The sequence below is a fragment of the Halichoerus grypus genome, chromosome 1 (assembly GCF_964656455.1).
Source record: "Halichoerus grypus chromosome 1, mHalGry1.hap1.1, whole genome shotgun sequence".
Taxonomy (NCBI): domain Eukaryota; kingdom Metazoa; phylum Chordata; class Mammalia; order Carnivora; family Phocidae; genus Halichoerus; species Halichoerus grypus.
In genome coordinates this window covers 212,003,029-212,025,999 of record NC_135712.1, presented here as the reverse complement: position 1 = coordinate 212,025,999, position 22,971 = coordinate 212,003,029, and the positions used below count along the sequence as shown (strand labels likewise).

Here is a 22,971-nt window from a genome sequence, read left to right as displayed (position 1 = left end):
CCTGAGGAAGGCCTCCCTGCTCTGGGGCAGCCAAGTGGGCCTTCTGCCTTCTCGCCCTCCAGCCTCCCCAAAAGGGATGCAGGGAAAAGACAGAAATGCAGACTGCGGGGCTCTGAGCCTGAGAGCCAGCCAAACATGCAGCGAGAGCAGAGCATTTCCTGCCCCATCCCACGAGAGCTACGCTGGGGCGGCGGGGAGGATGGGTATGGGCGTCGGTGGGGAAGGGGAGGAGGATGGGGGGGCAGGCGGAGGGAACGAAGCCTCTATCTGCTGGGGGCGGGGGCGGGGGCGCCGGCAGGGAGGGGGTCTGCTCAGGGGTTGGGCCCAAAGAAGAAAGGGGCTCCTCTCCGGAGGCCCAGAGGCACAGACAGGCACAGCTGGGGGCCCAGGAGACCACACCAAAGATGAAAAAGCCCCAGAGAGAACAGCACTTTGCACACCGGCTGGGGGTCGGGTGACCCGCTTCTGTCTCGCCCTTTAGTACACACTCCCTGAGCCTCCACCGACCTCCGGACGCGCATCTCCGGGGGCCTGGTCTGGGAATTCCAGGGCCGGGCTTCCCCACTCTTCCTGTCATCCAGGGCCTTCCCCATCACCCGCCCCAGGTAAGCTGTCCATGAACTTTTATAAAAGGCAGGGGCAGCAGCGTTCAGCCTCGGGGCATGCGGACGCTCAGGCAGGGAGTGAGCCCCCATGCAAGTCAATCATGTGAAGAAAACTGTCGTGACGCCCCTTTGGTTGGAGCCCAGACCCCCCCTGCCTCACTGGCTCCAGGGGGCCAGGGGCTGCCCGTGCACAAGAACACTCCCACTGCGCCGAGGCCCCGTCCCCTGCCCCCGCTTTGCACCACGCACCTTGACTGTGGTTCTGGGAAGGCTCGAAGTCCGAATCTGAACTGGAGTCAGAGCTGGAGCTGGAGTTGGATGGGCTCGACTGGGCAGACTTCAGCCCGGGGCAGTGCGGATGGGCAGGGCAGGGGGGAGAGAAAACAAGAAAACTCTCTCAGTCCAGAGGGAAGGAGCGGGCAGTACATGCCCTCTGGCTGTAGGAACACCCGGTCGGTCTCCACCCAGATCCCGATGCAAAGGGTCACCAAGGCACCAGACCCCAGCACCCCTGGCCTAAGGCTCACACAAGCTCTGGGTCCCCATTCAAAATGCAACGAAGGGACTTGAAATTCCTAGCAGTTCCAGGACAAGCTGCAGACCACATGTCCAGTCCGTCCAACCTCCTGGGCAGGAGGACAGCGCCTCTGCGGCTGCTCGTCTGTTTATGGGTCCTGCCCTCCTCTGGTGACGGCATGCGTCGGCTGGTGTGGGCAGTGGTGCTGTAGGGAACAGCTGAAGGGTCTGGACAGGAAAGGTGGGTGCAGAGACCCAGCTTCTCGTCCTGCCCCTCGTTTCTTCACAGCCCATCCCGAGGCTGAGGGACGACCCAAAGCTGTCTTCCTGCCATGTGCTATCACCCACCGGGTGCCTGAGGTCATGATGAGCATGTGTGCACATGACAAGCAGGTGAGGACACGGTGGACTGGAGCCTGGCCCGTCCTGCCACAGCCAGTCACAGCCCCTCCTCCTTCCTCTTCCTGCAGCCAGCCACCCCAAACTCAGCCACCAGGGGGCAGTAAAAGCCAAAATAGGACACCAGACCATATGATTTGGGGGGGGATGGTTAAGATACCTGGGGGTTGCACCTGCCACGGGGGGACACACGCACGTGGCAGGGGCCTCTGGCAGAACAGAGGTGGCATCTGTTCCTGAGCCCTTGGTTTCTGCCAATAAGCTACTCCAAAGGGGCAGCACAGTAAGCCATGGGCCTGGGGCACAGGCTCCAAAGGGCAGAAGAGCAGAGCCTGCAGCTCAGAAGGTCTGCCTTGGCCCAGAGTGCCCCAACGTGCAGGGGACTCAGCAAGCCTGATCTCGGGACAGGACCTGTCCAGCCCTCTCTCGCCTCAGGGGACCCTCTGAAGGGACTGACAGCTTCAGCACCTGGGACCAGGCACCCCCTCACCCCACCGTCACAAGGAGGGAGGGAACCAGGGGACTGACAGAGGCACCCCACAGCATCTGCTCAGTCCCAGCAGGTGCCGCATGAGAGAAGACCCCAGGAAAAGAGCCCCTGACCTGCTGGGGGACAGGCTGGGGCAGCCCCCAGCCCGCGAAAGGGGCTCCAGGAAGGCCCAAGTCCTTCCTCACTCCATAGATCCACAGAGTGATCCAGGCTGCCCAGGGACAGATGCCGGATGAGTTAAAGAAGTTTCTTCTCTACGGGTTACCCCAGCCTACCGGAACCCACTCCAGGCGTTCCCAATGTACATACCCCTGCTGACGCCCCCTACTCACCCACCTTCACGCTGGCCAGTGCCGTTCCCTGGGGAGCCCTCACTGGGAAAGCCCGCCTAGCCTGCCATCAAACACCGACCACTGAAGAGGTGCCACACAGACCGGCGTGACCCCCGACCCCCAATGGTGTGGCCCCTCCGGCACGCAGACCCTGGAGTTCTTATTCTGGTGCAGGGGTGCCGGGTTCTGACCCTGGCTCTCTCACCGGCACCTCTGGTTTTAAGCCTCAGTTTCCCTACCTATAAAAGAGCGACTTTGCTGGTTTTTGCTAAATGTGTGTCTGTACCAGACGCTAGCACACCGAGGTCGAAGCCAGCTGTGCCACTGACCTCTGGGGGCACAGAACTCAGACAGGACTGGGCGGGGGGCATGGGCAGCAGGGGCCGAGCACTAGGCCAGAGGCGGCGGCAGCGCCTGGTCAGGAGACTCAGGTCAGCGGACTCTGGACGTGGGGAGCCCCCCAGGGACCGGCCTGGGCCCCGTGTCAGAACAGGCAAGCACTGGCGTTGTCCCTGCCAAGCAGTGAGACGCGCTTCTCAGGAGGACTTGTCCCTCTTCTTTCCACGCCAATCCAAAGGGCGGGGGAAGGGGACCTGGAAGTGGTTTCAGCCCAAAGAGCCTAGAGGAGATGTGGGTCAGAAAGTGCAGAGGGGTCACTGTAAGCGCAGCCAAAGCATGCTGGTGCTCAGGCCACATGGGACGTCCAGGAGGAGGGCAGAGGGCCACCTGGGCCGTGACCGGATGGGAGCCACTGGCTCAGGAACTCCAGGGGCCAAAGAGACTACAGAAAAGCCACCGGAGGAGCTGGGGAGCTCGGCCCAGGGACTCAGACAAGGAGCCGCGCGGCCACCTCTGAGGGCTACAGGGAGAGGCGACTGGGGGTCCACACACAGGGCTTTCGGATGCTGGTGCTTCACACGGCCTCCAGGGTCGATGGCCGGGGAGGCCTGTGTCTGGGAGGCTATCCCGCCTCCTCCACCACAGACCTCTGCACCTCACTGAGGTCCCAGGGTTGGCAAATGTCCGCAAGTCACCTTCTGGCATCCTATGGGCGGTTTGGCTCTCACACGTGCAGGGACCTCGAGTGGCTAAGGCTTGTCGTTTGGAGGTCTCTCGGGACATGGGAAGTGCTTCTTCAGCCAGGAGAAACCCCCAGCCTTCCTCAAGCAACTCCAGCCTTGGGACACAGTGCCCAAGGCCACAGACACCGGATGTCTAGCCAGCCCATGCGGAGCAGCCGCCCCCGCTGTCCCCACTGTCCCACACAGCCTGCCAGGGGCTCACGATGGCCACACCAGGATGGCAGCATGGGCACCTGCGGCAGGGCACCATGTGCAGCTCAGGTGGGGCTCCAGGGGAGGGGGCTCCAAGAGAGGGGGCTCCACCTCTCCCCCGTGCAGGTCGGCAGCCTTGCACACGGAAAGGCCTGGCCTGAAAGCACCTGAGGTGAGGAGGAGGGAAGGGCACCGGCCCAGAGCTGCAGATGCTGAGCAGACGGAGGAGACAGGGGCCAGAACAGGTGCTATCAGCACCCGAAGAACCTCCAGGCGCCAGGCGTGCTCCTGATACAGCCTGGCAGGACTGCTAGGAGGCTTCCACAGAACAGGACCCGGGGTCTCCAAGTTCACCGGCAGACGGAGTCTCCTGGCCGGGACAGTGCGGGGCACACGGCATTGACAGCTCTCTGTGTGCGTGTCCCTAAGCCAGTGGGGTGCACGGTTACCCTCACGGGCCAAACTGTCACCCCCAGCCCGCGCCGTCGCCTCCAACAGTCTGCCCCTGGAAGCCACACGCTCAAGACATCGGCGCTGCAGACACAGTCATCCTGGGGCTCCGTCTCTGGGAGCCATTCTCCAAGTCCCAGCAGAACTCTGAGCAGCAACACCAGAGGCAAGGTTTGCCACCCAGAATGAATGAGGATTTGGAAACGCAAGAAGGCCCTGGGGGCTGGGACTGGTGACACAGGTGGGGGCCACTCAGCCACCCATCCGGCCATGCACCTATCCTCTGACCCCTGGATGCCACACGGCACTCAGAGAGGGGGCCGCCACCGGAGGCCCCAGGGAGGTCTGGCTACTGGCTGCCCGGGGGCTCAGCCATCTCTAATGGCGGCCTTCAGAACCGCCTGGAAAAGCTGCTGCGGCAGGAGCCCCGCCTGCGCGCACAGAAGCAGGTGGTGGGCGGAGTGAGGAGGCTCCGTGGCCAGCTGTGGTTCCCAGAGCAGAAGAGCAGGATGAAGACGCTCAGGGCTGTCCCACTAGTGGAGGGAGCGAGCCTCCTGTTGGACTGACCCTGCGGTGGCCAGGGAAGGGGCAGCGGTGACGTACGATCACTACCGAGACCCTGGCCCGCGCGGGGAGCTGCCCAAGGAAGACAGCTCTGAACCGAGCACCAAACTACCATACTCTCCCCAAACCACCATACTCTCCCCAAACCACTTTTCCCTAAGCACTGTCTCCAGAGTTTCCTGACAGAAGGGGAAACTGAGGCTTAGAGAGGTGTGGACGTTTGCCCAAAGCTACAAAGAGCAAGTGGGGACCTCGGATTCCAGCCTCCTCGCCTAACCTTCGGGCTGACAAGGCTTCAAGCAGCTCAGAGCCAGGAAAGAAAGGATGGAGGGGGGCGGAGGGGGAAGGAGCCACCTCACCTCTGTCTTGAAGGAGGCCTCGTCCTCCGAGTTGGACTCCTCCACCTCTGGGGGCTTTTTGATCTCCCTGGGCTCACTCTCGGTCTTGACCTTCTCCCCTTTGGCGCTGCCCTTGTCCTTGGCTGGCTTTTTGTCCGAGAAGGAGGAAGACGAGGTGCGGGGCGAGGTGCTGGGGGCGCTCCTGGACCCCTTGGAGCTGCTCTTCTTCTGCTTTTTGGCGCTGGGCTTGGGGGAGTCGGCGGCAGCCGGCCGCTTGCTGGAAGACTTGGGTGGGGGCGGGGGCGGGGGCCCGCCCTTGGGGGACATGCTCTCCAGTTTGGTCTCCTTCAGGGCCATCTTGGGCTCCTTGAATGCGGCCTTGGCCGGTGGGGCCTTCTCTTCCTTGGGCGGCCGGCCTTCGCCCAGCTTCCGCGTGGCGTCCTTGGCACTCCTGGCCTGCTCACGCTCCGGCTCCTTGGATGGGGCCTTGCCCTCGGAGTCCTTACGCGGCCGCTCCCGGTGCTCCTTGGCCGTCTTGTGGGTCTTGCAGGCCTTGCTGCTCTCCCTGCTGGCGTCCTGAAATGCCGGGGCAGGAGGGGGAGAGACACGGTCAAATGGCATCTCAGGGTCGCCCTGCTCCGCCTCCCCCGACCCCTACAAAGTATAATCCACCTGATTCAGACTCAGCTAGAGAAAATCTTCCATAAAGCGAAAAAGTAAGGCAGCAGGTGAGAGTTTTAAATGGAGCTGTCCCTTTAAACTACTAGGAAGTGTCAGCAGGTCCCGGGCGAGTGCAGGCTAAGATTCCCCTCTGAATTGAACTGACATTCCCTGAGGGATTCAAGAAGAGTACACGGTGAGTCAGATACGAGACAGGCAAGCCACATCTACCCACTCCCCCTCCAACGCCTCGCAGCTGCCCAGTGGCCCAGGGTAGTGGAGGCTGCGTGTGGTGTTGGCGGGGCTGGGGGGGGGCACTAGCAGGCAGGCCCCCCCCTTCTGTCCCCACACAGAGCCTGCGTGCCTCCTGCCCGGTCACCCCCACCCCAGCCCCAGTGCACGCCCAGCACAGTTGTTCTTTGATCACCACGGTCAGCATTTACTGAGCACCGGCTGGGTTCCCAGGCTCTGTGCAGAACAGCTCCCAGACCTCTCAGAATCAAAGCCACCTGGGCAGTGTTTCTAAAACACGTACGACTCTTGGGTCTCCACCTTGGAAATTCAGAGGGCTGAGGATGGAGCCCAGACTCTAGCATTGGTCCACCAGGTCACGGAGCTCCCGCTGGGGACAGGCAGACAGGGCCCTGAGCCAGGCTGCTAGGGGGCTCCAACCTGCGCGCCTGGGCTTCCTCCGAACAAGGGCGGGACCACCTACCTCACTGGGCCGTGGTGCAGGGCCTGGCAGGCAGCAAGCGCTCAACCAAGAGGGGGCTGGCGGCCAGTGCCACCCACCCCTAAGCAGCTGGCGCAGTCTGCAGGCAGGAGCCCCACGTGACACCTTGTTCGGGCTTCCTTCCTATCAACACCCCATCATCACCCTGTACATCCGGGCATGCCAGACAGGTGTCTGCTGTGGTCAGCTGCGGAGGGCTCTGCGCCTACTCAGTTGGCCAGGTGCACAGCTGAGCCCGGAGGCTCTCCAGACCGAAGCACACCAGGAAACCAACAGAGCCAGACCAGAGGGTGACCCGCACCACGTAGGCAGCCACACTTCACGAGTTCACCCCCAGTGCCAAGGGGACAGGCTGGAGTGCGTAGGAGACGGCAGGCAAGCCAGGAACACCCCAGCAGCAAGGCCCCCGCTGCTCTCACAGCCCACCACGGGACCCTCCCAGCAAAGAGCCACAGGGACAGACGGCGCAGCCTTGACCACCTCTGATCCACTCGGGTCGCCGTCTTCTTGCAAATCGATAACCCACGTCAGTGCCAAAGGTCCGGCAACAGCCCCACATAGCCGTGGGTTGCTGCCGCCTCCCTGGAGAAAACATAGCCTGGGGGGCCCTGGCCCCAGCTCTTATATCACCAGGGCAGGGGAAGCGATGCTCAGGCCACGAGCCCCCAGCAGCCCATCTAACAAGGCAGCCCCCTTGGGACTGGCTTTCAGAACGGGGCTCCATTCCCCAGCAAGCTGCTCTCCCAAGGAGGGAGGCAAGAAGCAAACGCCACATGCAATTCCGGCCTCTTCTTGCAGTGCCCCTGAGCATGCCTGGGCTGCAGGAACTGGTCCGAGCTCCGAAACACGAGGCAAAGCACACCCACCAGGCATGTTGGCCAATGTCTCCAATGTAGTCCCCACCGCGCTACCCCCCCCCCACGCCCACTCCCTGAGCCCTGGGGTCAACCCCGCCTCCGCTGCTGCCCAGGGCCTGCACAACTAGCAGCAGCCTTTGGAGCAGCGGCTCTTCACCCGGGGGTCTGCATAGGGATCCCAGATCATGGGCTCTCAGAAATCACACGCTAACTTGAGCATAATGTAGATATTCCCAGGGTTAAGGACTCACCACAGTCATATTCTCAAAGCTCTTAATGACCCGAAAATGGCTAAGAACCAAGTTTTAGGGAAAGGTAAACCAGGCCATGGCTGACATCAGACGGAGAAGCAGGCTGCCCCTGAATCTACATGTGTGCAGTCCAGGGGAGCTGCCGGGCAGGGGCCATTATTGGCGTGTGAGCCTCCAGGGGGTCGCCCGCCCCTCTCCCAGGAGGCTCCAATTCCTGCCTGCCAGGGTGCCCTCTAGGGATAGAACTGTCTGGGAATGATCCGCCGAGGGCTGCGACAGCCAGACTCTCCAGCAGTCCCCAGGCAGTGGGCAAGGCCCCGCGAGGACCCACCCCTTCCCTCCCAGCCCCCTCTGCCCGGAGTATGTGGCCTGGCCAGTCAGACCTTTTGGCTCCAGGCTGCAGGGAACCAATCTGGGGGAGAACAGCCAGTGCCCAAAGGAAGGTCCTCAACTGGAAAAGGAGGCTGGCGCACAGGCTGCGCCGTCGGAGGAGAGCAGGGCGAGACTGCTGGCTCAGGAGCAGAAGGGTTTCTTGGAGAGCTATCAGCAGAGAAGAACCTGCTTTCGCTGCCTGAGAAACCCATGCAGGCGCCTCCTCAGTCACACTGCCTGGGGGGCTAGAGAAAGAGCCTGGGGCAGGGAGGGGGGTGCCAGAGAACCCTGCCCGCCCTGGCAGATACGCCCTTCTGGCCTGGGGGCCCGAGGATCTCAGAGATGCCGGCGAGAAATGCCATAAGCAGCCCCACCAGATGCAGCCTGTCAGCCGTTGCGGTGTCCTTACCACCCAGGAGGGCATCTCTTTGGGGGTTTGGGTGGCTTGCAAGTGACATGTACAGAAAAAATGTCAATTCCTACTCTTCCTATTCTGCAGAGTCCCAAATAACTGTGGATGGCTGAGAGAGAAGCTACCAAGATCTCCAACAAGAATTTTTCTTCCTTTTACCCTCCACGCGTTTTAGGGAAGGACAGGCCCAGGAGGCCGGCGTGGGAAAGACCCCCCAGAGCTGCACTCTGTACCTGGACTCTAACCACACATGTCTGGAGAGCTTAAGTCAGACAAATCTGGGGATGTCAGAAACCCACTGGCCTTGTGGAAAGTGCCAGAAAGACCCTGCCTGGGTGATGCAGCTCTCCTCCAGTGTTGCTGATGAGGAAAGCTGTAAGACAGCCCAAGAGCTCAATCCATCCCACCTGGGGTGCTCCAAGCCCACAACACCCAACAAGTGAGTGAAGCAAGAGAAACGCAAAGATGAGAAGTGGATAAACTTGTGGGGTCAGTGGCAGGAGGATAAGCAGGTAACCCGAGCACCAGATGAGCTTGACCTCCGGGACACAGAGCCGTGTAGGCGGCTACAGGGGAATAGGATGCACGCTCACGAGTTTATATGTACATCAGGACACTAACCGAAGAGCTCCAGTGACCACTCCTTAACAGTTAAGAGAGAGGTCTCGGGAAGGCAGAGTGCCTCCTGCCCAACAGGACTGAGACAAGATGACAAAACGTTTCTTCTTGGGGGAAATGCACCTTCTCACCACATCGTCCCACCTGGCCCTTCCCCCAGATAAGCATTCTGTGCTGAGAGCTGCTCCCAAAGAAAGAGGCCAAGCCTGGAACAGCACAGGTAGGAGGCACCGAGCCCTGGCAGATGGGGCATCCTGGCCACGCTCAGGAGGCCTAGGAGTTGGGCAGCCGTGGCTGTGGTGGAAATACTCTGTCCATGGCCCCCAACCGCGCGAGACTCTCAGGGTCCTGTCTGTGGGGTCCTAAGGCCCACTGACAGTGGGAGCAGTGAGGATGGGGCAGGCTCTCTGGCCTTAAGAGGAAGAGGGTGAAGAGCCTGCAATCATGCGGCTGTTCGTGCAATCCAGCAGGGGCCAACCCTCCTAAGTGGCAGGGAGCTACCAGGTAGAGCGAAGAGCTCTAAGAGGAAGATGCCAAGGGAGCGAGTCTGGGAACGGAAGGTCCAGCTCTGCAGAGGGGGCGCCCTGAGCCCAGGACCCACCACTGGGCCCCAGTGCTCCCATGTGACTGGGCCTTCCGCCTCACTAACCTTGGAGCCGTGGGACGGTTTGGTCTTCTTGGGGTCAGAGAAGGCAGAGAGTGGAATTGTGGGTAACATGGGGTAGTCGGGGCTGGGCCTGGACACCGTTTCTGCTCCTTCGGGCATTACCATCACCTAGTGATAAAGAAGAGACAGATGTTATCAGTGAGCAAGGAGGCAGGCTGGATTTCTGACCGGCAAGAGGCAGTCAGGCTGCAGGAGCATGGCAGAGGCTGTGGGAGCTGCCTTCTGGGGGAGGGGCCAGGGAGGACTGGAGCGCCAGTTTTCCAAAAGAATCAAAGGCATGTCCTCCATGAGAGGCTGGGGCCCAAGTGCTTGGAGCGAAGCGGGCTCGAGGTGGAGAGTGAAGAGAAGCCAGGGTCCCAGGATGGCTGGGCCCAGGTGTGGCCACATGGCCTCTGGAAGGAGAGCCAGGAGTACGGCAGACAGGAGGGCCAGGCCAGGAAGACTTGCGGAGTGTGCCGAGAAGCACGAGAAGGCAGCTGTGGCCCAAGCTGACCTGCACGCTGCAGTTTAGAAGGACCAGAAGCACAGTTTGGAAAGGCGAGAGGCCAGCCAGACACCCACACTGGGCAGCTGCGCGGCGGAGCGAGCAACTTCTGACGGCCATGCGCACGGGGGGCTTTGCCGGGTCCCGCGTTTCCGGGGACGGGGGCCCGAGGCCTCCTCCACGGTCAAGCAGGCGAAGGTGACTGAATCGGCAGCATGGGAGGCAGAGGCAGGAGAGAACTGCACAGGGGTGGGTGCAGCTCTCCGCAAAAGCCGCAGCACGAGCCTGCGGGGGAGGCCAGAGAGCGCCCCGCTCGGTCAGCCAACTGCTGTGAGGAGGAAGGGCCTGGGGTCCTGCCAGGAGGTGCTCCCGGGAAACACCCGCCGGGTCCAGCGCGGCTCCCCGGCTCCCGCCGCACCTGCTGAAGGAGAGAAGGCTTGGGGGCAAGTCGTCCAGATGCTGACACTACAAGTTCACACGACTAGCAGCCAGCCACTCAGAGCGAGCCTTCCAGAGAAAGATGAGACAGAACAAAAGAATAAAGTGCACATTCAAAAAAAGAGAGAGAGAGAAAGAAAGAAAGAAAGGAAAAAAAAAGAAAGGAAAAAAGCATTTAGCTCAGTAGAACAAGCATCATTAATAACCTTGAGCACCTGGGATTCCTTGATAAGCCAAACCTTTCCTCCGAGGAGGCTGGCGGCAGGGGACACTGGGTTGAAAGCAACACAGCGAAGCCCCTCGTGCCCCCCCCGTGGCCCCCCGACTCCGAGGCAGCAAAGCCAGAGGCCCCAGTCGTTCCCCAGAGCCCGTCCAAGCACAACACTCTGACCCATGGCACCCGAGGCCCAGCTGAGCAGCCCGGGCCTCGAGCAGAGCACCGCGCTCTCAGGCTCGCAAGCACTCGTGGGACACAGAGAAGCGACTACAACCTGACCCAAGGGCACAGACAGGTCCCAACGCTCCTTCACTCGCTTTTCCTTCCACTCTAGCCTTCAGGCCTCCTCTCTCCCTTCGAATTAATGTCCTAGCCTGCCGCGGCTCCAGGGTAACACAGCGAACGCCTCTCTGGTCCCTCTCCCCTGTAACAGCAGCCCTTTGAGAAAGGTCAAGTGAACCAACGGATCCACTTCTATCTCCGTCGCCGTGCCTCAAGATGACCCACCGAACCCCATGGAAATACAGACCCTCGGTTGCAAAAGGAGCTTCTATTCCGTGCAGCTCAACTGCCGATGGGGCAAAGAACGAGACACAACGCTGAGGGGACAGGCAGCCGCCTCCCCAAGGCTGGCCGCTGACCATCTAGCAAGGAGCAAAGCTGATCTCGTCACTGCTGAGCAGGTGCCTGAAGTTCGGGTGAGGACTCAAGAGCTCCAGGTGACCGCCGGCAGAGGGGGCCGCAAGGAAGGCAGGTCTCATCGACCTACGGGTCGGGTCGTGACTCCAGTTCTTCCGGCACCGACATCAGCTCAGGCGGGTCTGCGGTCATCGGCCACAAGATGGCAAATGCCAGCCCCAGGGGGGACACTCCGCTCCAGAATGGCACACGAGGACCACAACTCACGTGTTGGGAGCTACTATCCCACCAAGGTCTCAGGCTGCTCCAAAGACCAGAGAGCGCTGCTTTGCCATTAGCCCAGGGCAAGCCCCAAAGGCCCATAGCCCCAAAGGGTGAGAAAGTTCCTGACCAACCAGTCAGTTCTCCGGGCAGCCCTCCCGTGCCGGAGACCACCGTGCCGGGCTCTGCCTCTTCCCTCCAGGACTGGCCCTTCCCAAACGGCTCGCCGGACCTGCACTCCCAACCTCTCCCCCTCGCCGCCTCCGCCCTCCAGTTTTATAGGTTTTGATGATGCACATCAAGCCTTCATCTCTTAGCAAAGAAAGCCTCCTTATGCAGGGGGCAGAGGGGGGGCAGTCCCCTGGTCCTGGAGCTCTGAGAGGCCAGGAATGCTAAGTGCACGTGTGTCTCCCAAAGAAAATGTTGACTATGGAGCCTCTGGGTAACAAATACTTTGGAAAATATCCGGCAGCAGAACGAAGGTGGAGAAGCAGAGCTGGGGAGGACTGTGGACCCCAGCAGCGCCCCCCTCCCCACTTCCTTGGCTCTTCCAGACCTGTCAGGCAAACTTCAGGACAAATGTCTCTGTGAACGGATTCCAACACCTCCCTGTTTGTTCCCGTCAGCCATCACATGCTACATTATAATCACAGACACATTTTTTATAAGGAACCTGGCAGAACATAATCAAATTTTCTACAATGAATAAGTGACTGCCTTTATTAAAAAAGAAAAAAAAGTACAAAAGATCCAACGGAATCAGAAAGGACTGCTCTGCAGGCCTACAGAAGTTCAAGCCAAACTCCCTATGTTCACTGGGGAGGTGGGCCTGCCCTGCCACACGCACTCACACTCGTGGCCCTGACCCAAATCTTCCTGGCTGGCCACTAGACAAATGCTCAGTGACCCTGGGGCACTGAAAGGTGGCTGTGGGATGTCCCACGTCCTCGGCCTGGCCCTCCCTCGGCCAGGCACCCCTCCTCCTCCACACCAAGCGCCGCTACTCCAGTTCTCAACTGTGCTCCCCGCACTCTGCCACCACACACGGATCCCCAGCCACACGGCTCCCTCAGAGGCCTGGGTTCTGAGAGCCGACGCCTTTGCCTGGCCTCACTAGGACAAGGCTGCCAGGCAACGTGCACCATCAGGGAACCCCCCGGGGAGCCACTGCTGTTTCCCCGGATGACGCAGCCCCAGTACAGCCCTGCCGATCCGGTTCAAAGCTGGCTCCTGCGCCTCACCACGCTGACAGACTGGCCTCACGCCCACTCCTCCCACCCCTCCTTCCCACGGAGGAGGATGCTCATTAACCACAGTCAACCAGGAAACTCTGGGGATAACTAGTCACTAGTCGTTCCAGCTGACAATGCCCTGGCGCAGACTTGGGACACCTGGATCCTGCACAGGGCGGCCACGTGCTGCCTGAGCAGGCCGCCCCTCCGGGTCTCGGGCACCCAACCGACACTGACGAGACCTGCCGGGAGACCCCGGGGCACCCCGAGCCCCGAGGCCGCTCAACAAGAGGAGCCACGCAGGAGCCACGAGCGAGCGGCCGGCCCCTCCCCAGCGTCCGTCTGAGCAGGGGCACACTCACCCCGCCAGCCATCAGGAGCTTGTACCGGAACTCAATGGTGGGGTTGTTGAAGGTGAGCTTCTCACAGCGCAGGTGGTTCACAGGCGGGTTGCCCTCCAGGTTCAGGAACAGGTCATAGGTGAAGCATACCTTCCTGGGCTCCTCCTTCAACAAAGAAAACAAGGAAGTTCACCTGAGAGGGGCAGGCGGCCACAAGGTACGCTCCCCACCACCGGCCCCTTCTCTCTCCTGTGCTGGGCCTCCGTGTCTCTCCCCTCAGTCCCTTACCTGCTTCTCTCGTGTGCCTCCTTCTCGTCTATTCTGTTACCCAAAATAAATTAACTTACTACTTGCATTGGACCCAGCAAAGCAGTCTCCACGAGAGAAACACCGATCATTAAGAATGACGTTCTCAGACAGTTACTGGACATATTCCTGCTGACGGCACACACACCCCCCCTTCGGCCCTCATGGCACCCGTCAACAATGGAGAGACTGAGGCTTGAAGACACGGCTAATGAGTGGCACTACGGAGGTCTGACCCCAGGCCCCAAGGCCCGTGATTCCTCAGTCTGCACCCCATGCTCCCTTCCTGGAAGAGGCAGATAGCTCCAGAGACATCCAAATGGCCAACAAGCCCACTAGAAGGTGCCCAACGTCACTAATGATCAGGGAAAGGCAAATCCAAACCACGAGATAACACCTCCCAGCCCCCAGCACAGCGGTTCTTTACAAAGTGGGAAATCTCAAGTGGTGGTGAGGCCGTGGGGCAGTGGGTGCCCCGTCACCAGTGCCGTGACTCTCGGGGCTGTTTGGGGGGCCCTCCCCACGTTTACTACAGAGTAACCGCCCCATACACGCCTCCTAATACACAGCCGAGAGAAATGAAATCTTATGTTCACACAAACGCTTGCACGTCTATGTAGCACGGCAGGATTCACGACAGTCAAAAGTGGACACAACCCCAGTGTCCGCTGACGGATGAGCGGGTCAACGTAATGCATCCCTCGGCTGCAGACAGGAGTGAGAGGCCGACACGCGCGGCCCCGGGGACGGACCCCGAGCCCACGACGCTCAGGGAGGGAACCAGACACAGAAGGCCACACAGGGTGTGAGTCCACGTGGGTGACACGCCCAGAACAGGCTCTTCCACGGACGGGAAGGGGGCTCGTGGTTGTCAGGAACTTGGGCCTGGGGATGAGGAGTGGCTGCTGATGGGGATGAGGTTGTTTTCTGGGGTGATGGAATGTTCTAGAATTAGAAAACTCATGGCCACACAACACTGAATATACTAAAAAACCACTGAATTAGTATGCTTTAAAAGGGAATTTTGTGGTATGTATATTATAGGCAATTTTTAAAAAATGCTACCAAGCAGGGGAGAGAACCCTAGGAGTCGGGGTGCTGGTGAAGGGGATCTCACTTCAGGACTGGACAGTCAGGGGTAAGGAAGGAAGGGGGAAGCACGGAGCCTTCCACACAGGCATGCCATGCTCTCTTTTTCCCACCCTTCCTTCCACAGAGACCAGCAGGGTCACAGTCCTGGGGGGAGAAGGGAGCAGAGGCTGGGGCTGAGCCTCATTCCTGCCACTCTGACTGCAGCCAGGGGCTCGGGCAGCCTCACCCTCCTCCTCCGTCTCCCCAGCCAGCGGTCGCATGGTTCACATGAGCCATGCTGGGCTTGTTGAGCTCTGATGAGTGGGCGACACCTAGGAGAGGGAACCTGGCTGGCCCTGTGCCTGCTTCTGAATGAACGGGACAGGAGTGGGGTCCCACAGTTGCACGAGGACAACTCGCCGCCCCCCCCCCCACCCATTTAGGCCACAGGTAGAAGATGCACCTGTCGAATGAAAGAGTTGCAGACTCTGCCTTCTGGGAGCCTCAAGTCCAGTGCAGAGAAGACAAGTAAAGAGGCCTTCCCAAGGCAATGCCAACCAGTGACGTAACACTGGCCTCGCCCTCCCCCCAGCAGCCCTCGGGGTCAACGAGAGTGGTTTCCACCCCCAGCCCATCTAAAGCAGACTTGGAAATTGTTCCCTGGCCCAAGGTGGACACGTGGCCTGGTCTGAGTGATGAGGTGTAATGAGGTCAGCCTAGGGAGTGCTTGCCTTCCCAAGTCAAACACTAAGGGTGAAGAGAAAAGCTCAGCATCATTATTCCTCTTGCCTAGTTGGAAGGTCAGCAATCCTGGGAAGAGCATGGAGGAGAGCCATGCGGATCTCTGTTCCAGGCCATCAGCCAGCTGCTTTCCAACTGCCTGTTAAGGAAGAGAAAGAAGCCCCCATGTCAAGCTTCTGCTACACCCCCGAATGCAGCTGATGCCTCTCCTCTGTGCCTGCACGGTTTTGTGCCAACCTCATGGAGGCACCTGTCACAGCGGGGATGTGTCTCCACCAAACTGGGAACCCCTTGGAGGCAAGGGTTGTGGGGACCCCTGTCCTGCACACAAGACGTTTTTGTCAAAAGAATGAAATGTTAAGATGGGCAAGAGCGGAGCACGACCCAATAGTGGGGGTGGAGAGGGGGCCAGGAAGGTTCCCTGGAGGCTGTGCCAGGCTCGGAGAGGGGCCATGAGTCAATCAAGAAGCGGGTGGGGAGAAGCTGCAGAGGCCACAGCAGAGTCCCTTCTAGAGCCCCGAGAGTCCATATGGCTATAGCTGGAACGGGAGGGGGGACAGTGGTGGCAAGAGGTGACCTGGGGAGATGGCCTTGGCCACATCCTGGGGACAGAGGTGTCTACAGGGGGATCTGGGCTCAGAAGGAACAAGCCCAGATCTGTGTCCCAGGAAGCAAACACCCTCGGGCCTGCAGGATGCCACTATGGGGGGCAGGGTTTGAACCTGGCAAATAAAGGGAGTAAAAAAAAAAAAAAAATCCACACCAAGCATTTGTCCTGCCTTCCCACGAGGTAAACACAGAAGATCTGGGAGGCAGACTGCAGGGATGTAGTCCAGCTAATGCGTGCAGAAGGAATGCGGGCACCACTGTTCTGTCCCTCCTAACGGGTCAGTGACCGGGGCACTGTCCATCCACTGCAGCCAACACCACAAACACAGGCCACCCACAAGGCCAACGTACCACCTTCCAGGGAGGACTTCAGCTCCAGATTCAAATTCAAACTGACCGGGAACGTACAAATCAGAGGATGGCGTATAACAAAAGCAGGTCCAAAAGCAACAATAAGCCAGGTGATACCAGACTCTACAGGACAAATGACCTGGTTGCTTCAACAAGTAAATTGCAAAGAAAAGCAATGGTATAAGGAGATTCTTCCCTACTTTATGCCTTTTCACGGTAAAAGGAACTTACAAGACAAACTCATGAATTACAACATGTTGGTCTTATCTAGATCTGATTCAAACAAAAAAAACTTGAAACACTGACTGGATATTCAGGAATTATTAATTTGTAGGTGTGATACTGATATTATTGTATGATTAAAAAGCAGTTCTCATCTTTTAAGAGACACATTCTGAAACAGGGACACATGAAATCACGGTGTCAGGGCCATACGCGGAAAGTGCTGGACCCAGCGGGTGGCTACGGGGACTTGTTAAAGCACTCCTCCTACTTCTGTAGATGTTTCACTATTTCCCCAAAAATTCTGTGAGTGGACTCAGTGCAACAGAGCCGCACACGTGAAGGAACTCAGCTAAGGGAGTATGTCAGGGAGGGGAGGGTGGCCGGGGGCCTCGGGGAACGCCAGCAGAACGTGGGCAGGCAGCTGGACATCCCCGACGGCCCCCCGTGAGCACGGGGTTAGACCAGGATGGGGGCTCACCTCTCACCGGCTGCCCGGACTTGGTCATGAGGCCCATCCTCCCTAAGCCTCGGTTTCTTCAACTACGAGTGGGAGTATTGGATGAGACAAGGCAGCTAATCGCCTCAGCTTGGTGCCCTCGAGAAAGGGAAGCTACAGCTTTACCAGAAAGAGCTCTAGGCTGTAGGAGGTCACCTGGGAGACCCAGCAGACAGACGGTGACTGAAGCTGCAGGATTCGCCAGCAGGAAAATGGGAGCTCACGGGGACGCCGAAAGGCGATCTGCGGCCCTATCTACCACACACGGGGGTGGAGGGAGGCAGAAGGCCCGGTGCCAAGCCCGGGGTGCCCAGCATTCACCGGCGCTTACCATGGCCAGGCACTTTTCTAAGCACTTAACACATACGACTGCTTCACAGCCCGAGACACGGGTGCTCTCCGCGACCCCACTTCCCGGATGAAGAAACTGGAAGAGGCAGACGAGCTGCCTGGGGCCACATGGGCGGGGCGCAGAGAGCCGGGACTCACTCTGGGCAGGCTGGTTAAGCCCTGGCCCCTGAAGCAAAGTAGGAGGAGTGCTTTAGGGCTCCCCAGAGGTGGGCACGCAGCATGTGGGCCGGGCGGAGGCCTTCCCCTGGGTGCCCACCGTGTGTCCGGCCCTGGTGACCTGGGATGAGACCTCCGGCCTGTGATGCCCCCTGCCTGACAACGCCTCCAAGAGCCAGCAACGTGTTCAGTGAGGAGCAGCCAAGTTCAGGGTGTGCTGGGCCCACAGTTCCAAAAGCAACATCCTTGTCATTCCAGCCAGATCCTACAGGTGCCCCAATCTCAGCAAAGATGAGCGCAGCTCGCAGGCGGCCACCCACCGTCCAGGATACTGGCCACAGGCCAGCGTCTCTCTCTAGACTCAGCAAACTAAGACGCAGAGGAACTGGCCAAACTGGTGCCAGCGCCCAAACCTGGAACGCGTGGACTCGTCCACAGCGTTCGGGCAGTCCAGGCCACGGGAGCCCCGGCCAGGGCCCACGGCTGGCACGGGCCCGCGCCAAGGCCAATGGCCCACAGCCGTGGGGCTGGCTGACCAGACCAGTGGTTTCCGCTGCTGCCCCTTGGCCACCCCGGGCCCCATCCTCTTCTGCAGCCGGCAGGGCTGGCCCTGGAGGACCCCCAGGTTCTCAGCCTCACCCCTGTGTGCAGCCAGACTCCCGGCGGCCCAGAACGCACCAGCTGAGGAGGGCCTCGGGGCTGTGTCCTTGCTATCTGGGCCCTGCCCACACTTCTCTTTCAGGGCCTGTCTGCCATACCCCTGTTAGAAGCCCCAGGGTTCATAAAATAGTGAAACGTGAATCTGATCGTGGCCCCGTATCTAACTGCCAGTTTACAGGGCTGCAATCAGCAACCTCCCCACGGGACAAACCATACAGCTTCTTAAAATGCTTTGCAAGGGAGAGAAAGAGAGAGATGGAGAGACAGACAAGATTTAAAGAAGCTTAAAAAATGCAGCAACCAGCCACTATGGACCGACCTTACCTGAATCCTGATTTGAATAAATTATTAAAATATATATATACGTGATAATAAAAAAAACTGACATTATTGGACATTTGATATTAAGAATTGTTAATTTGTTCCTTCCCAGCTATGATGACATTGTGGCTAGATACTTTTAGAAGAGTCTTATCGTTTACAGACACAGACTGAAATATTTACAGATTAAAAGACAGGATGTCTTGGACTTACTTCAAAATAATCCCGGGGCTAGAAATGAAAATAGCACTATACTCAAGTGCGTAACTGCTCGGGTGGGGGGAGGTGCTCTGCCGTGGTCTGTTCTGCTACTCTCTCTACTTCTGCAGATATTTTTTAAGTTTTCTATATTAACAGACTCTTAACACCCAGCCCTGCTCACAGCTCTGCCCCTGGGCATCTGCTGACCGCCTACTACGGACTCTCTCCTGATTCTGGGGACAAGGGCACAGACAGTGCCCCTCATGGAGCCCAGATGAGGCCAACAAAACCCTCCATCCCTGAGTCCCCTGGGATCCTCCTGGGCCACCTGGTGAATGCTTCGCTCTCTGCTTCAAGCGGCCACCCTGCCACCAGCACCACTCAGGGAGCCCTCCCGGGGCCAGGCGCCGCACCACAGGCTTTAGCTAGCACCTTCCTTCAGGCTCACAAATGCTCTGGGAGTTCGTCACTGCTCTCACCATACGTCAGGAGAGGAAACTGAGGTTTGGTGGCATTTAATCATTTGTCAAGGCCACATGGAACCAACAGAGGTCAGGCACTCAAGTCCACGGACCACAGCCTCTGGCGTCTTCCTCTTCCTGTGGACACAGCCCCGGCCCGCCCGGCCCCGGTTCTCACGGTGCGCTGGCACGGGCCTGCAGCCGGGGCGAAGCGAGACTGCCCACCGCCCGGGGCAAGAGAGCAAGGGGAGTACCGTGGGGAGCCCCCACCACCACACCTGAAGTCCCGCTTCCAGGACTCCGATGTTCAAGGAGGGTCCCCGAGGCATTCCTCAAGTGAGAGGCCTAGAGGTGCCCATCAGGGACAGGACAGCAGGTCTAAGCTAGAGGGTGCACCACGCAGCCATCATAAACAACGAGGTAGAGTTAGGGGTCCTGATGTGGGAGGTCCAAAGATATTTGTTTAAAAATGCATCTCCCTCCCTCCCTGTCTCTCTCTCTCTCTCTCACACACACACACACATAGACATCCCACACAAAAAAACTGTTTCTAGAAGGACTTCACTAATTGCTTACAATGGTTACTTCAAGGAGACAGACTGGAGAGAGGACTCCGATTCCCTGCAGCCCACACACATCACCTCTGTAGTTAGATGCAGAAAAATGACTTTAAAAGGCTTAAAGAAAACAGTGCAATGTGAGCTGAAAACTGTGGGCCTTGGGGTCCAAGACCTTCTGGATGCCAAAGCAACTTTGCCACCGACTCACTGTGTGACCCTGGACAAGCCACTCCACCTCTCTGAGCCTCAAGGAGGGGAGGAAACAAAACCACAGGGTTCTGAGTGTACAAGGGAAGAAGGGAGAAGACTGTGGCTCTGGCCAGTAAGGTGGCATCAGCCTGGGCCCGCCTCCTGCCCGCCCCACAACTGCTCTGCCATGATGAACACAGGACCACCACCTCTCTCAAAGTCAGAACAGAGGCCGTATGAGCCCAGAGCTTGGCCCCGAGTGAGCATAGGGGTGGGCTAATGTTGACATTACAGCCTGTCCGACCCTACTCATCTGCACCCCTCCCTCACTTTGGGGGGTGACAGTACGAATGACTCAGTTACATGATTCCTATCTTTACAGGAAACGCATTAATCAGTCAGGAAAGATTCTCAGGGAAGGTGACTCCAGGCCAATTCTTCCATCCCCTTCTCAAGGAGCCCAGAAGAAGGCAGTGGTTAGGGAGCCAAACTGGAGGGTAGACTGTCCCTCCCAGCGTCCTGGGGTCAGGCTGAGCCTCTCCTCACACACATTTGCTCTTTCGAGGTGCTTCTCTGCGCCGCTCCAGACACCGCCCTCTAGGAAACAGAGGTGCTTCTGGGGTCCCCCACGGAGGAACAGAAAGCCACTACAGGGAAAGACAATCCTAGCTGCACAGCGGGCTGGCATTCACATGGCCTGTCACAACTCGGCAGCCCCCTGACCTTTCCCTGGGTCGGTCTCCCGGCACAATGTCCCTCCTGCTCTGGCTCCTCGGCACCGCCCCCCCCACCCCCCCGCCGCCCCGTGAGGCTGGGCCCCCTGGGCGGCATCAACCGGCCAACTGTCCCTGCGCACAGGAGTCGCCAGCAGCCGGCTCCGCAGAGGGCTGCCTGCCTCCTGAGCTCTGCGGAGCCCCCAAAAGCTGACCCACGAATGGGCAAAGGGCCGAGATGGTGGTGACCCTAGAAGGGGGGCAAGCTGGGAGGGGAGAATGTGAGTTCCCCACCCAATCACTCAAGGCCGGCTCGTACACACCAAGTCTCAATTTAAACTGAGGGCAGGTGGGAATAGCCCCGCCCTGCCCAAGGGAGAGGGTCTTCGCAGGCCAGGGCCCTTTCCACTGTGGGGGGGGTGGGGAGAGGGAGCGGAAGAGCGCAGGATTAGGTGGCCCTGGGACCCCCACCAGCTTGTTGCCAATCCTACCACACTGTCTACACGGCTATTTCCACAGAACACAAGTCAGCCAGGATGTGTCCAAGAAGATGCCTCTGAGGGCTTATGGCTCGGAAGCTGGCAAGCGCTGTTTTAACTTACTTTAAAACAAAACCAAAAAACCCTTCCAAATAAAACCACGCAAACTTCCTAATAAAATGTACCAAAATGCCCTTCCTCTGACCTCAGATAATAGCCTTTGAGTAAAGCCACGGAGAGTTAGTGACGGCTGGGGCTCACTGTCCAATAATAGCTTGTTATAGGGGGTGGGGGTGGAGGGCAGGGAGGATGTCTAATATTAGCAGCAAATAACCAAAATGAACTTGTTTACACTTGACCACTTCTAAAAATTGGGCTATCTCTTAAAGTCAGCGTGCACACCTGATAGGTTTTTCCTCCTCCCAGAGTGTGTTACTACATCAACGGTACATCTCACCATGAAGCAGTTGAGCTGCAAGTTCAACACCAAAATGAGCCCAGGCCAGCGGTGACTCCCTGACAAACACCCACAGGGCGCAGGCGGGGCCTCTGGCCCAGGCGGGTGCTGCAGGAGAAAGGAGAGAGCGTAGAAAACCATTTCACAGCTGATTGCCTTCTCTCCTCTCGGGTTTGCCAATCACCCCAAGCCAGAAACTCAGGACTAAGAGGAACCAGCTTGACTTTGAAAAAGAAAAAAATCAGACCTACGAGGATTCCCAAGGAAAACGAAGTCACATCAAACGATGCCTTAGATCTAGAACAACTACTGAGTCCAGCTGCCGGCCTCAGCTAATGACTCAAAACCAAACCAAAACAGCAACTCCAAGCCAAGGTCAATGTGCCGTGAACACAGGTAAATCATGGGGCCACCAACTCACGAAACTGAAGGAAGCCGCAAGAGCTGATCCTAGCCCAGGGAGGGGCGGGAGGGAAGGGCATAGGTCACATCCTCAGGGGTCACACGCTCAGGGAGGGGCAGCGCCCCCCCCCAGGTCCATCCCCCACACCTGCTCACCATGCCCAAGACCAAGCCCTAGAGTCTCCCTCCCATGTGGACACTTTAGGGCCCCAGCTCCCCAGCCCCAACCCCCATCTGGGACACAGACAAGTACTTCCTGTTTGGCAGCCATTGAATTACTTCTGGGAAACATGGACACAGATGTGCTCTGTAATGTGACCCTGCCACAACACAATCTGGGATGGGCATGAGATGGGCACTCTGCTGAGCATTCTGGAGCCTTGACCAGAGGCTGATGAACCCAGAGGCATCAGGGGGCTCGACCCTTCACTGAGGGTCTAACAGCACACCCACTCCCCACACACAGGCCTGAGAGGGCTTTTTACGAAGAAAGTAGCAACCCCCACCCCCAGCTAGCACACTCCAATGGCTTCCTGATGTGCCTGGGTTGAGCTACTCTGCCAACCACCCAGCCTCCCTTCAGAACCCAAATGCCCCTGATTCTCCACCTCCACAGTGCAGCTGCTTTTGATGAAGGATAGTTGGAAGGCAGGCAGGCATGGACAAGGCCCCCGGCCCTAAGAGGAAACCACCCTTAGGAGGATTTTACACCATCCTGGAAGGAGTCCTCCACCCTTTCCCATACGATAGATAGGAGACAAAAATCTGGTTGGATGACAGGCGCAGGGAGGGTTGATCAGATTAAAACAGCCCTTGCCAACAAGCCCATAAAAACCCCTAGACTTTGAAACTCTGGTGGCAACCCCATCAGGTCCCCTCCCTCCTTGGGAGCTTTGTACTATCACTTTGCTATCGCTCAATAAACCTTGCTTTGCTGCCCCCCACTCCGTCTGGTCTACCGCTTCATTCTTCGAAGTAGCGTGACCAAGAACTGCGGGCACCGATGGAGAAAAAAAATCCTGCAACACTTTCATCTGGAAGGGTGTCTCCTGGTACTCTCCACCCCATCAAC

At 58.7% G+C, this 22,971-nt stretch overlaps 1 protein-coding gene across 2 annotated transcripts in view; it reads right to left on the bottom strand.

Moving 5' to 3' along the window:
- MLLT1 (MLLT1 super elongation complex subunit) overlaps positions 1 to 22,971 on the bottom strand; it is a 67,834-nt gene that overhangs the window by 6,883 nt on the left and 37,980 nt on the right. Inside the window, exons 4-7 of one of the 2 annotated variants that reach the window (XM_036120672.2) lie at positions 13,172 to 13,315; positions 9,521 to 9,646; positions 4,990 to 5,544; positions 855 to 942 (exon numbers count right to left, since the gene is read on the bottom strand). In XM_036120672.2, coding sequence (XP_035976565.1) covers positions 855 to 942; positions 4,990 to 5,544; positions 9,521 to 9,646; positions 13,172 to 13,315 — 913 coding nt within the window. The remainder of the gene's footprint in view (positions 1 to 854; positions 943 to 4,989; positions 5,545 to 9,520; positions 9,647 to 13,171; positions 13,316 to 22,971) is intronic. The other variant, XM_036120673.2, reaches the window with a different exon arrangement.